General features: G+C 40.8%; 1 protein-coding gene across 1 annotated transcript in view; it reads left to right on the top strand.

Moving 5' to 3' along the window:
• The window catches only part of CDC27 (cell division cycle 27), a 275,220-nt gene extending 269,836 nt beyond the window's left edge, over window positions 1-5,384 (top strand). The window contains 1 exon segment of the mRNA XM_033918006.1: window positions 4,207-5,384. Coding sequence (XP_033773897.1) covers window positions 4,207-4,289 — 83 coding nt within the window. The 3' untranslated portion in view covers window positions 4,290-5,384.
• Window positions 5,385-15,161: the final 9,777 nt, after the last annotated feature.

Here is a 15,161-nt window from a genome sequence, read left to right as displayed (position 1 = left end):
AAGTCCAAGCCTTCCTTTATTTGTTTGATCGCTGGGTGTAATTTTACCAGTTTTTAACATAAGAACATAAGCATTGCCTCTGCCGGGTCAGACCATGGGTCCATCAAGCCCAGCAGTCTGCTCCTGTGGCGGCCCTCCCAGGTCCATGACCTGTAAGTGATCTTTTACTTAAAACATGTTATTCCCTAACCGTTAAATATCCTGTATAGTAACCCTCTAACTCAGTGGTTCCCAAACCTGTCCTGGGGGACCCCCAGCCAGTCATGTTTTCAAGATATCCCTAATGACTATGCATGAGAGAGATTTGCATACCTGTCACTTCCATTATATGCAAATCTCTCTCATGCATAGTCATTAGGGATATCTTGAAAACCTGACTGGCTGGGGGTCCCCCAGGACAGGTTTAGGAACCACTGCTCTAACTATACCCTTTAATCCTCTTTTCCTTCAGGAAATCATCCAATCCCATTTTGAAACCCATAATCGTACTCTGCCCTACCACCTCCTCTGGAAGCGCATTCCAGGTGTCCACCACCCTCTGAGTGAAGAAGAACTTCCTAGCATTTGTTCTGAATCTGTCTCCTACATCACTTCAGTAAGTGATTGAGTCAGTTCTTTCACTGCAACCTCCTTCAAGGAAAATATCAATGGCTCCATTTCCTCCACCATCTTTGTTTCTTATCCATGATTCTTCTCATTTGACCCCCACTGAGGTTTTATATATTTATTCAGTTTTCTATACCGTTCTCTCAGGGGAGCTGAGAACGGTTTACATGAAGTAATTCAGATAATCGGGCCTTTTTCCCTGTCTGTCCCGGCGGGCTTACAAGCTGTCTAATGTACAATGGGGAGGATCAAGTGACTTTTGCCAACATAATTCAACTGATTCATATCCAGAAATGTTCTGAGGGGTTTCTTTAGGATTTAGCACAACATGAGGAGATAGGTGTTGAAAGGTCATGTGTCCGCATCTATGAGACAAACTTGGTTTTTTCTCCTACAAAGAGCTTTTTGGACCCCAGTTAGATTACAAAAGTTGAATAGCTCTAAGTCTAACAGATGCTGGCATTGTAATCTTGAAGTAGGGACTAATCAAACACCAATTGGATACGATCCTGAACAAGGAGAATCTACGAGATCCCCATCAACATGGTTTTACGAAGGGAAGGTCCTGCCAATCAAATCTGATCAGCTTCTTTGATTGGGTTAACAAGAAAGCTGGATATAGGGGAGTCCCTGGACGTCGTGTACTTGGACTTCAGCAAAGCATTTGATAGCATCCCACACCGCAGGTTATTGAGCAAGATGGGTTTGATGGTACTGGGTGAAACATTAACCGCATGGGTTAGGGACTGGCTTAGAGGTATACTTCAGAGGGTAGTGGTAAACGGTACCCTCTTCGATACGACGGAGGTGATCAGCGGAGTGCCGCAGGGCTCGGTCTTGGGCCCGATCCTATTTAACATCTTTGTAAGAGACTTGGCTGAGGGGCTTCGAGGTAAAATTACATTATTCACCGATGATGCCAAACTATGCAAAATAGTAGGCAACCGCACAACAGATGAAAGCACAGTGCCCGACAAAAGCTCAATGCCCGACAGTATGACGCACGACCTACTCCTGCTGGAGCATTGGTCAAAGACTTGGCAACTAAGTTTCAATGCCAAAAAATGCAAGGTCATGCACCTTGGCGGCAAAAATCCATGCAGGACTTATACCCTAAATGGTGAGATCCTAGCAAGGACTGTAGCAGAACGTGACTTGGGGGTGATTATTAGCGAAGACATGAAGACTGCCAATCAAGTGGAGAAAGCTTCATCCAGGGCTAGACAAATCTTGGGCTGTATCCGTAGAAGTTTCGTCAGCTGTAAGCTCGAGGTCATAATGCCGTTGTACAGTCCATGGTGAGACCCCATCTGGAATACTGTGTACAATTCAAGATGTGCGGAAAGTTGAGTCGGTTCAGGAATGGTCTCAGGACTCAAGGATCTCCCGTATGAGGAACGACTGGGTAAGTTGCAGTTGTACTCACAGCGAGGAACGCAGAGAGAGAGGGGAGACATGAATCGAGGCGTTCAAATATGTCACAGGCCGTAATCGAAGTGGAAGAGGAATCTCTTTTCCTTAAAGGACCCACGGCAACAAGAGGGCATCTGTTGAAAATCAGGGGTGGGAAATTTCATGGCGACACCAGAAAATATTTCTTCACCAAAAGGGTAGTTGACCGCTGGAATAATCTTCCACAACAGGTAATTGAGGCCAGCAGCGTGCCAGATTTTAAGAAAAGATGGGCTTGGCAGGTGGGATCTCTTCATGGAGGTAGTTAGGGGGTGGGCCATTAGTGTGGGAAGACTAGATGGGCTGTGGCCCTTTTCTGCCGTCATTTTCTATGTTTCCTATGACTCTAGATCATTTATTATTCTATTGTCCCTATATTTTAGCCTTTTGGAAATCTATTTGGAGCCAAATAAATTGTTTATTGGAGAATCCTGTGGCTCCATCTTATGATACAATTCTATTTGGTACGTCAATGAGGACACAGAGCCAAATTTCATTAAAAAATAACAAGCTTTTATTGATTACTAGTCATTAAGCCCATTACATTAACGGGTGCTAGAATACTGTTCACCTCTATGTTGCCCCTTCCGTACACTGCCCTCTCTTCTCTTTTCCATCCAGTGTGCGCCCCCTCTCTCTCTGTCCCATATTGGCCTCTCTCCATCTCTCTTTCCTTTTTCCCTTGGTCTGGCATACCTTTCCTCCTTCCCTCCATGCCCTGCCATCTGTTCTTCCCTCCAAGCCACTCTCCCCTGTGCTCACTTTCCTCCTTCAACTACTTCATTGGGGCAACAGCAGCATTCACAATTCATTGCTGTTGCTGGCTTCAGGTATTCCTCTCTGGCGGGTCCCTGTGTTCATGAAGTAGGCAGGACCCGCCAGAGAGGAAGGCCTGAAGCCGCAACAGCAGCGAATTATAAACGCTGCTGCTGCCTGAAGCACCCGAGGCAGACGGTTCTCTCCCCTCCAGCCCAACCCCCGCTGACTTTGCGACCCTCCCGGCGAAATGACTTTAATAGCAAACCTCCCTCCAGCATTGGCAGCCGCAGCACGCTAAACAGGCTGGTTCGCGGCTTTCTTCTTGCCGTTGAGTCTATCTGTCGCGTCATTGATGACATCATTAGTGACGCTGCAGAGGGAACTCAACTGCAGGAGAAAGTCGCGAAGCAGGCTGTTTAACGTGCTGCGACTGCCAACGCTGAGAGGGAGGTTTGTTGTAGAAGCGATATGTCTGTGTCTTCTATGTGTAGAAGCGATAATGTCTCTTCCCCTGCAGTACCTTTGCAGCACTTTCCTGCGGCGCATCCTCCCATCTGAGTCTGTTTCTCCCCTTGCCGCTGCATACGCACTCCTGGCCACGGACCTACAGATTCACGGATCAGGGATTACAGATCACGAAGGTCTGAGTGCGCATGCGCGGCTAGCGTTTTATTATATAGGATGACAGGGGATGCCATTCAACGTATCACATCTGATTGGAAGAATTGGAATAGACTCAATTACAGTTTCTGGTGGAATTCGTTGTGTCACATTTATAAAATGGAAAGAAACAATAGCTATACAAAAGGAAATTATAATAAATGTAAAGAGATATGGGGGCCATTGACAAAATATTGCAATGAATAAATACCATTTTTCCATTATAAGTTACAAGTGTGGTTGGAGGGTGGGGGAAGGATGTCTGAATTTGATTAAATTTAGTTCATTGGACAATAATTTTTATATGATTTGAATGGATACAGGGTGGGAGAGAAGGGATTAAATCTTAATTATAAAAGTTGAAATGATAAGAAATTCAATTGATGTATACCATTCAATATGTCAATTATTATGCACTTGATGTAAAAGATAAAATGAATAAAGAAATTTTTTAAAAAAAAAGAAAGGTCATGTAAAGGGATAAAAAATAGCAGATTTAAAGCAGAATGCCTCTGGAGCTGTTGTGATGGTGTCTGTTGAACTAAAGCACATCACATGACCCCCTTCCAGTGAGCTGAATTGCTGATTGTAAGTAGAAGAATATGAATGGAAATGGTATTTTGATCATTTCAGTATCTTTACTTGCATTTTCAATATCTTGTGGAGGACTTGAATCCTTCTTTTCTCTCATTTGGGGTTTTTTCTCTCTTGCTATCTGCTTGTTTACAGTGGGGACTGACGAGTCACAGGAGAGCAGTATGACAGATGCAGATGACACACAACTCCATGCAGCAGAGAGTGATGAATTTTAACTCTCAGAAGACTAGCTATGATTTTTTCACCCAACCTTTTTTCATTCCCCATTTCCTGTACTGGGAGTCTATCAGAGCACTAAGCCATTGCATCATTTGTTGTCCTCTACACCGCCTTCATCTAGTTTTAAATGCACAGCTGAAAAAATAAGGACCTACAGTCCACACTTGCCACCACTGCCTACTTGACTGTAACAGCTGATCTGTGCAAAGAGAGGAGGCTGAGTTTATTTACATATTTTATTGGGAGAGATCTCAAAATCAAAAGCATCTGTGGTTGCTCTGCTTGGAGATGTGTGCAGGTGTCGTGAATGCTAAAGAATGAAAAATGCATGTTTATTTCACCAACTCAAATCTTACACTAAGAATAAACTCCATTACTCCAAGGTGATTCCAAGCAGAGCGGACCTCTGGGGTCTGGCTTCCGTGCTGCCCTTTGGCCTCTTAATTTCCACTTTTCCAAGGACAGGAGCAGCCTAATAATCTATAGAATAAGCTAAATGTTAATGGGAACTTGGAACAGCTAGAATGCTTATGCTCCAAGTGGTAAGATCATACATAAATAATAATAAAAAAATTCCAGTATCCCTAAGCCCATCTGAGCCACATGCCCAGGTGTCGGACTAGCTGTTTTCACAGAACGTTCTGGTGAGTCACCCAGCTTTTATTATGCCAAACATTAATTATGTACAGGTATTCTGGATGGGAAGAAATAGCCCTCTATATGTTCTCTTTCTGAAGCGGCAAAATGTTCATGTAAAACTGCTAACAAACACAATGGACACATGGACAATAATGAAAATGTAGGTTTGTTATTTTTAAACAGTTTGAATAAAGTTTATTAAAGTGAAAAAATTCTGCTGTGCCAGAAGAACAATAGAAACGCAGAGAAAAAAACACTAAACAGCCAAAGTCTTAGCAAAAGCCAAGAAGCTTGCTGAATGACATTCCATCTATCTGGCATTGTAGCCTTATCCTTTATACAAAAATGGTGTAAAATGGACTGCAATTAATGTTGCTTTTCTTGGGGACTTTGGTTTTACAATTTTTCATTTTTGGTTGCTTTTGAAATATACTTAATTTTATAAACTTATATATTTCAATTGTTATCTTGAATTTCAATAACATGCTAACTTGAACCTTTTGGCAGGAGATTCTTCACACACCTCTCCCGCTTCCTTCCCATCTGAAAGAGAGAGAGCATGTATTCTTCTTCTTTGTTTTATAGAGAGCCACTATTCACCAACAGGACTGAAGTGGTTAGGGACAATGATTTTAAAGTTGAAACTTTTCTTTACTAGTATTTGTTAAAGGGGTCATTCTTAAAACATGCTCTAGTCTTGTCACTTGCTATAAATGCATCTCTTCTCAAACTTTGTGGTGTCACTGTTAGGACCAATTATTTACTTACATATAAATTACTACACCGCAAGAAAGAGTAATAGAAAGCTCAAAGTGTGTTCTTCCATTAAGAATCAAGCTGTTGAAATACAGATTTAAATTTTGCTGCAGTGACCTAACACTGGAAGATCTCAACACAGGTTCATTTGGGTGCTGAGGGAATTTCTTGATATGGTTACTATAAGTGTTAGCGCAGTATAGAAGTCTGGGCATTTTATTGGAGGTACTGCTTTCAGAAGGACTGGGGATTGTGTGCCAATTAGGTTTATGCTGAAAGCTTAGAGGAAAGAATGGTTATCAAATAATGAATGACAATCACATACCTAAGCACTTTGTCCCATTCAGTTACATTGCCTATCTTTATTATTCAAAGTGGTTAAATCTTTGACAGAGATAAATGGCTATTGTGAGATTGCAAAAGTATTTGTGCTTTCCCCAAGACGGATCATTAAAACAAAATTTTGGAATCCTTGGGACCCTCCCCCCATATTAGCTTATTGTAAGAAATGTACAGCCACCTAGTTGGTTGATATTTGTGTAATTTAGCTTTATAAATCTCGGTAAGAACAGTTGAAATTTACAGAAAATGTTTTTTAAAACTATGGAGGTTTTTACATTGTGTATATCTTATGGCATTTGAACATTAATAATTTTATGAAAGCCTTACATATCCCATCAAGATTATGCCTTGTTTCCGATTATTCCACCTGCCTTTTCTGTTCTCCCACCCCTACTCCTACCCAAACAGCACCAAATCAGACCCTGCCCCAAGGAAAGATGGGTGTAAAGGCATGGGTCATGCATATAAAATGTTTGCTGGAAATATGAGTCACGAAAGCTGCAACCAATTTGACTGCATGTTTCAAGGTAAATGGCTTAAATTTCTTAGCAAGTCTATTCATTTTTTTAAAGAACTAAAAATAAGATTGAACCCGACAGGGGGGGATGGTCATTGCAGTGTTAGTATTTCATTCCTTTTGTCTAGACTTTAATTACATTTCTAGTGTGATAGGTGTGTCATTCTGGACAAGCGGGTGATCTCCATATGGTCCATGAGCCTTTGTAGAAGGAATCCAGTCTGGATTTTTTTCTGTAACCCTCCTACTTCATTGAATGCTCTATTGCCACCTAAAGTTTTTCCCTTATGCACACGAGCCTGAAGAAGTTTCCAGGTGATCTGGAGGGCCATTTCTTCCGCATACGTTATTTATGGAAAATAGTCCCCTATCTCCGTCAAGACACATTCAACTAGAGGTGTGGCTTTGTCATGGGCTGAAGCTAGAGCTGTCTCCCCCGAGGAGATTTGTAGGGCAGCAACTTGGTCCACTCTACGTACATTTGCTAAGTTTTACAGAGTAGATGTGGTGGCAAAAAAGGACTTTGTCTTTAGGTCCTCAGTGCTACATGCTGGCGCAGTCATCCCGCCCTAGATTCCTAGGACTGCTTCTGTCCTTTCCACTTGTCCATAATGACACACCTATTACACTAGAAAACGAGATTAGGTTCTCACCTTGCTAATATCTAGTGTGTCATTCTGGTACCCCCACCCTGTCGTTTATTTCCTGTGCCTGTCTACTGTCTCATTGAGAATGTTCTTCTCCAAGTCTGACCCTTGGAGGCCAGTCAGCCATTTAGGCCATGAAAAATGGTCTATTACTATTCTATTTGAGCTCCTTTAATGCTTCTGCTGTATTGTTTGTTGCTGTGTTTGAATGTTCATAGATCTTATGTTATTTTGAACAGACTTATTAGTTGGGGAAGTTTTCTCATATCCCTACTTCACCTAATTTCAGTAGAGCTTTTGCTTGCTTGGGGACTAACTATGTGGCAGTAGAGCTCTCAGTGAAGTAGGAGAGATACAGAAAAAATTTGGAGTGGATTCCTTCTGCAAAGGATTGCAACCATGGGGAGATTACCCACTTGTCCAGAACAACACACCTATCTACTAGAAAAGATATTAGCAAGGTAAGAACCTAATCTCTTTGATAGGTGCTATCAACTTGTGTTTAAATCCAGCAACTTGATGAACATAATCAAGTTTTCATGGCAGAATACAGAAGTAGGTTGCACAGTATAAATTCAATGTTGTGGCAGTTGTCACATCAAATGTGATCTTCCGCCTCTAACAGTGCCCATCTGCTGTTACCCAAATAGGTGGTACATCAGTAGTCTGACATCTCCGCTGAAATCTGTCTTGGGAGGCCCTGCTGGTAGTGAAACTATCGATGGCAAAATTTTCAGCTTCCCAGATGCACGTAAATTCCAGTGGCACATCAAGTCCATGTACCATTTCATAGTAACATAATAAATGACAGCAGATAAAGACCTGAACAGCCCATCCAGTCTGCCCTATAATTGCGTACATTACAATTTCATGATTAAATTAAAATGGCTTTCTTCTTTATTTCTGGGCCACCCAGTACTGTCCTTGGGTTCCAACTACTTTTTTTTTTTTATGTTCCATAATTTCCAATCTATTCAATTGTATACACTATTGTAATCTTTTGTTAACCGCATAGAACTTCATGTCCTGCGGTATATAAGCTGACTGTTATAAAGCTCATTCTAGCGCAGGGGTGAAAAGTCCCTCTTCGAGGACCGCAATCCAGTTGGGTTTTCAGGATTTCCCCAATGAATATGCATGAGATCTATTTGCGTACACTGCTTTCATTGTATGCTAATAGATCTCATTCATATTCATTGGGGAAATCCTGAAAACCTGATTGGATTGCGGCCCCCAAGGAGGGACTTTGACACCCCTGCTCTAGCATATCCAAACCATTTCATTGTTTGCGGGATTCAAATCATGAAAGTCTGCCCAGCACTGTCCTCATGTTCCATGTTGCTGGGGCTCCCATTGAAGCCCTTCCCAGCCTATCCTAAATCAAATTGCCATATATGGAACACAGATCATGCAAGTCTAACCAGTACTGGTCTTAGGGTTAGATTCACTAAACTTACCTTTCCTATCTGATCTGTGGCTGGGCAACCAATCTTCATGCAAATTAACTCAGTTGTTGGCACGCTCCACACCAACCCCACAGATGGCTGCAGAGTGTCCTGACACATGCGCAGACCATCTTCTTGCCTGTAGAAGTGGTCCATGCATGCGCTTGCTCTCCGCACAAGGGGGGGCTTTAATGGAACAGAACACGCTGCAAGGGGGGCTTGGCTAGAGGTAAAGTGAGCAATAACTCCTATACTTGATCGCAAAGATTTTGGGGCAGCAATTAAATTTTGGTGCAGCCCCACTTTTAACCCGGAATTCTTTGAGGAGTATAGTTTATTTATTTTCTGAACATCTTGTAGTCTGGGGTCGTTATCAGTAGATTGGAGATTTGATTATCTAGTTTAGCTGCTTGAGTGGCTAGGAGGCCATCATATAGTTTTTTCCATTTTACTTCTTTGATTGAGGGGTGTGTGTGTTTCTATGTCTGAAGTGTGTTTCTATGTCTGAAGTGGTTTGGATGAGGCGGTTGTTCAGGTAGGATGGGCTGTCTCCGTTTAAGGTTTTAAATAACATACAGTAGAATTTAAATAGTATTCTTTCTTGGATAGATAGCCAATGTGAGTTGATGTATGCTTCTGTAATATGGTTGTGTTTCCTCAATGAGTAGATGAGTCTCAGAGCTATATTTTGGATTGTTTATAGTTGTTTAGTCATTGTAGCAGGGCAGGGGAGGTAGAGGATGTTGCAGCAATCTAGTAGACTTAGGATTAGTGATTGTACTATAAGCTGGAATTGTGTTAAGAACATAAGCATTGCCTCTGCTGGGTCAGACCAGAGGTCCATCATGCCCAGCAGTCCGCTCACGCAGCGGCCCATCAGGTCCAGGACCTGTATAGTATTCTTCTTTCAAAGAATTTCCTGACTTGTCTTAGGTTTCTCATAACTGCGAAGGATTTCTGTATTTTATTTGTTTGCAGTTGCATGGTGCAGCATCGGTCAATAGTCATTCCTAGTAGTTTTATGATAGTTTGAATGGGATAGTTAATTGTGTTAATTTCTAAATTGGTTATGGTTGGGACTTTGTCGTTTTCAAGGAGAATGAATTTAGTTTTGTCTGTTTTGAGTTTCAGTTTGTGATCTTTCATCCAGGTCGCTACTGATTCTAGTGTACGGTGTAGTGTGTTTGTCATGGCGGTCTTTGGCTGATCAAAAGGTATGAGAATGGTAATGTCATCTGCATAGCTGTAAATGGTTATGCCTAGATTATCCAGGTATGTTCCGAGAGAGGCAGTATATAGGTTGAAGAGAGTAGTGGGGATCCTTGTGGTACGCCGCAAGGGTTGGACCAAGGTTCATATTTTTCTTTATCTGATTTTACTCTGTATGTTCCGGATTTTAAGAAGCTTTCAAACCAAGAGTATACTTTATCTGAGATACCTATTGCATCCAAAATTTGCAGTAGGATGTTATGGTCTACCAGGTCAAATGCTGCGGTACAGTCCAGTTGTATGAGAAGCATTTTTTTTTCCTGTGCTGAGGTGTTGTCTGGCTGTGTCAATGAGGGAGCCTTGTAATGTCTCTGTGCTGAAGTTATATCTGAAGCCAGATTGCATGGGGTGAAGTATATTATGGTCATCTAGATAGTTGGTGAGGTGTTTGGCTACTAGTCCTTCTGTCAGTTTGACATATAGAGGTATTGAGGCAATGGGTCTGTAGTTGTATGGTTGGTCTATTGGTCCTTTAGGATCTTTTTGAATTGGAGTGATGTTGATTTCGCTGAGGTCAGTTGGGAAGAGGCCGTCTGTGAGCATGGTTTGTATCCATTGCAGAAGTAGAGTACGGAATTTTGTGCTGGTTGTTGAAAGGAGATATGATGGGCAGTGGTTAAGGTCACAGGATGCATAGCTGTACTTTTTGTAGAGTTTATTGAGTTCAGACCATTGTATGTTGGGGAATTGAGACCATGTTCTGTCAGCTGCAGTTGATTCTTTTTCTGTGGGATGAATTGTGAGTTTGTTTAGGTGGGATGGGGTTTCACAACTTGGGAGAAGATGAGTCTCTTGGACAAAACCTATTGACATATGCATATATTCAGCTTCTTTTAAAAAGTTGGAGTTTCCTTGGAGAATTTAATCCGTGAACATCTATTGAAACAGTTTTGATATTTGAAAGACATATTTCTTTAAATAAATCATGTTACCATTTTTATCTCACTCATACCATTCTCATCTTTCATTCCCCACCATTCATACCTGTTGCCTCCTGGCCTCCCCTCCCCCCGCGCCCTCCCCCACCCGTCCACCATATACAAACCCTAACACCCAAGAACCAGGAACAGAGTACAGTTTCGAATAACAACTGAAACAAATTGATCAAAAATATCCCCACATTACATCTCAATTATCTATCCCTAAATCCAACCTATATCCATTCTTCAAAAAAACATCATTTTAACAGACTTATTAATTAGCCCGAGTCATCCTTAAATCAGTCATTATTACTCCGGGTGTCTCTGTAATCCCTTTATCTGATCTATTCTATGCCATCTCTGGTTGGATACTCCCAAATTGAAGGAGTGTGTTTGGTTCATCTGCTGCTTTTCTCCTTCAATGTCCCAAAGTTTGGCCTGTGTAAGTATATGCTAGGCTTCTAAAGCTGATGTTACTTTATGATGCTTGTTTTCTAACATAAAAGAGATCCCAAATGGATAGTTCATTCATAGCTTGATATACCGATCATCACAAGTATCTGGTCAGTTTACAATAATAAAAATTAAAAAGATATTTAAAATATTTAAAATTGCATAAGGAATATAATAAATTGAAATTAAAAAAATTAATTTAAAAAAGGGGGGATTGAGGCCATGACAAGGACATAATTGAGATGGATAGGTGATGCGGGGAAGGAGGGGGGGAGAGAATTTTTAATTACATTATATAAATAAAAAATAAAAGGAAGGAAAAAGGGGAGGGATAAAACAGGAGGGGAAGGGGAATGTTGCTTCTTGAAAGCGTTTCTCTATTTTAGTTTTTATTTTCCCTTTTTTCGGGTTCTCAATTGGAATTTAGATAGGCGTCTTTGAATAGAAATGTTTTAAGGTGTGTTTTAAACTTGTTTAGAGAATTTTCAGAGTGGAAGTGTGGTGACATTGTATTCCAGAGCGAAGGCGCGACAGCAAAAAATTTATTGTTTCTGGTATAGTATAAGTCCTTGATTGAGGGGACTGTCAGTAAGTTCTGATTAGTGGATCTAAGGGCCCTAGCAGAGGTATGTGGGGTTAGATATTTATCTAGAAAGGCAGGCAGGTGGGAGGTCCTAATTTTGAAGACTAGAAGGAGGATCTTATAAATTGTTCTGTGAGAGACTGGTAGCCAGTGTGACTCTCGAAGTAGCGGGGTAACGTCATATTTTTTGGCTTTATAGATAAGTTTGATTGCGGTATTTTGAATTAATTGCAGTCAATGGGTTTTCTTTTGAGTTATTCCATGGTAGAATGAGTTACAATAATCTATGTGTGAGATGATCAATGAATGAATTAGAGTTTGGATAGAAGTAGGTTCTAGGACTGAAATTATGGAGCGAATTAGACGGAGTTTGTAGAAACAGGTTTTGGTCAGAGAGCTAATTTGGTCATGGTAGTTGAGGAGTTTATCAAAGATGATTCCTGAAAGTTTGAGTTTGGACTCAATTTGAAGGGGACAGAGTCGATAGTTATTTGTCCAGTCAGGGAGTCATTGCTTTTGAGTCGGAATAGAATCCCTCGATTTTGCGATGTTCAATGAGTTTATTGGTTCGAAGCCATAAGCTAATTTTGTCTAGTTTAAGATTCATTTATTTGATGTCGTTAATGTAACCTGGGTTAATAGGGTGGAGAAGTTGAATATCGTCGGCGTAGTGCCACTTATAATGTATGTTATTGTGTTGTAAACATTTGGTGACTTCTTGACAGTCCTGATGGCGTTTTAGAGTTGCTGAGGATATAGCCACAAATAATTCCACCTTCGCATTATTCAACATGAGGTGTCCAACTTTCCGTGCTGCTTGTAATACTTTCTCTTTCTGTGGAAATCGCAAGAAGCATGCAATTATATCCCTAGGCTTATCTGTTTTACGAGGACCCAGGGCCCGGTAGATTCGATCAAATTCTATAATTGGTAAATTTGACTCTGGGTCTTCCGCCTGTAGGAATAGTCTCTTCAGATTCTGGAATTTTGTGAAATCTTAAATTATTTTGTCTCACCCGATTTTCTCCATCTTTGATTTTAAGAAATAAGTCCTCCATTGTCGAATCCAGATGGTTGCAATGTTTTTGAATTTCCGATATTTCCTGATCATGTATCGTTTTTTGAATTCCTGTAAGTTCTGACTCATATCATCCATTTTTTTGTATAGTCCATCAATATTGACTTTAATGTCTGATGTAAAAATGGCTAATGAGAGTTTAATATCCCCCATCCATTGTTGTAAATCATCTTTACTAGCTAATACTTGTTCCACAGGTGAAACCTCCAGTATTTCAATCGATTCTTTTCCAAGAATATTTGGCTAAGGTTCTTCCTGTGTTGAAGCTCTCCCGCACGAAAAGCAAAGTCTTTAAGGTCTGGTTTGGCTTTTTTATTTGCCATGTCCACAAGTCTACCTTAATAAAGCCTGGCTGTAATATCAGATTCCAACAGCTCAATGTCAAAGAAACACTTTTCCCAGAGGGCCAATCTTCTCTGGCTGATGAATCTCTCCACCAAAGTTTATTTCTAATCAGCATACAAATTCTATTCTCCTCTCCTCTCAATCACAGTAATTCACTCACAAAGGGGCAGTAGTTGTATCCTGATAAGAGAGCAGTTGCCAGCTGGTCCAAGTATATAAAATACTTTCAAAAATCAGTAATTCTTTAACTATAAGTTGCTCTCACCTTTCAATTCAATTTTTATCTAGTAGAACTTTCCACCTCTCACCTTGGAGTTGTCGACAGAGACCCTATGGTACACCATTGCTTTTATCCCAAGGGTAATTATTTCAGTAAACAGCAGGTCTCAATCAGCATACATCACTTCTCTTCACCCTTACCATACCAATGTCTTGCTGGGGAACATAGTCAGTCAAATGAATACATACATCCACAGCAGGAAACCAACTCAGCGTCTTCTTTTTTTCACAATTAACAGTATCAGGTTGTCAGTCTGAACTATAAGAAGAAAATAGTCAAATCCCCATGAGCCTATAAAGTTCTATTCTTTGGCTGCATTTAATCGATCTTTTCCCCTAAGGGCAGGGTAAGCAAAAGCTTGTCGGGGAGCCGCTAGAATTTCTGAGTGTAGCAGCCTGAGGTAGAGGCAGGAGAGAGGAGAAAATAAAGATAAAAAGAAAAGCTTATCCAGACAGAATACTTCTTTCTCCTCAATACTTCTCCATGCGATTTTAGCTGAATTTCAATGGGGTAGAGAGCTAATTACACATCGTCTAGCGTGGAGCTAGATCTAGCTCACACGCTTACCAGCCATTCGCTTCCATTATGTCACAGGAAGTGACTTGCCTTCCTACTTTTGGATGCCCTTCCCCTCATTTGCATGCGCAGATCGGGATCGGATCTGGAGGAAGGTTAGTGAATCAGGTCAGGGTCGCAAACTTGTCGGGACACGATCGGTGGGCTTAGTGAATCTAGCCCTTAGTTTTTCAATTTATACCATTCATATTCTAATTAGAATTCCTCTGTGTTCATCCCATGCTTTCTTTGAATTCCTTCACAGTACTCCTAATTCTACTGCCCTCAACATCAATTTATGCCCTCTAATTTTACCAATTTCCCTTCCAATGCAATAGGAACATCTGTCTTAACCAGTGGGTTTTAGAGAACCCCATTTACATATTCCTCTGCTTCACCTCCAACAGATATTCCACCAGAAATCTTTTCCACTTAAAATTCTAAGCATGCAACAATATAAAGTTTACTAGGCAAATTACCTTATCCATACAATATCAATTAACAAAATGCTAGAACCAACTACCAATTACATTATGATCTTGTGACCACCATCTCTGTTCAAAAATTTTTTTAAAGCATTTCTGTACCAAGACAGGGGGCCAATTCTGAAGTAACTGAAATGGTAATTGTAAAAGCCCATTGTGAAACAGTCTAATGCAACTTCTGGGACATAACGATGAGCCGACAATGACCTACTTAAATTTGTAATTAAGTGTTTGTAACACGACCTAACTGTATTAACTGTACTAATCTACCTATACTAGCAACTCTATTGACTGTCCGTGTCAAACTGTCTATTGTAATTTCCTGGGTAACTGACCCAAGCTCTTGTAATGTAATCTGACCTTAAACTGAATAGGTAAAGGCAGAATAGAAAACCTGATTATTATAACATCACTCTGGGGTGTGCTGGACTTCCTCAGTCTGTCTACACGTAAAGTTGTAGGAGCTTATCTGTTTTGCTCGAGTTTATTTTCTATTTGTTGTACAGGTTTTTTATCCAATTGTGAGGCTTTAGGAGGTTGCAGAGGCTCTCAGT

This window comes from Geotrypetes seraphini, chromosome 13 (genome assembly GCF_902459505.1).
Source record: "Geotrypetes seraphini chromosome 13, aGeoSer1.1, whole genome shotgun sequence".
Classification (NCBI taxonomy): Eukaryota; Metazoa; Chordata; class Amphibia; order Gymnophiona; family Dermophiidae; genus Geotrypetes; species Geotrypetes seraphini.
This window is presented reverse-complemented; position numbering and strand designations above follow the sequence as displayed.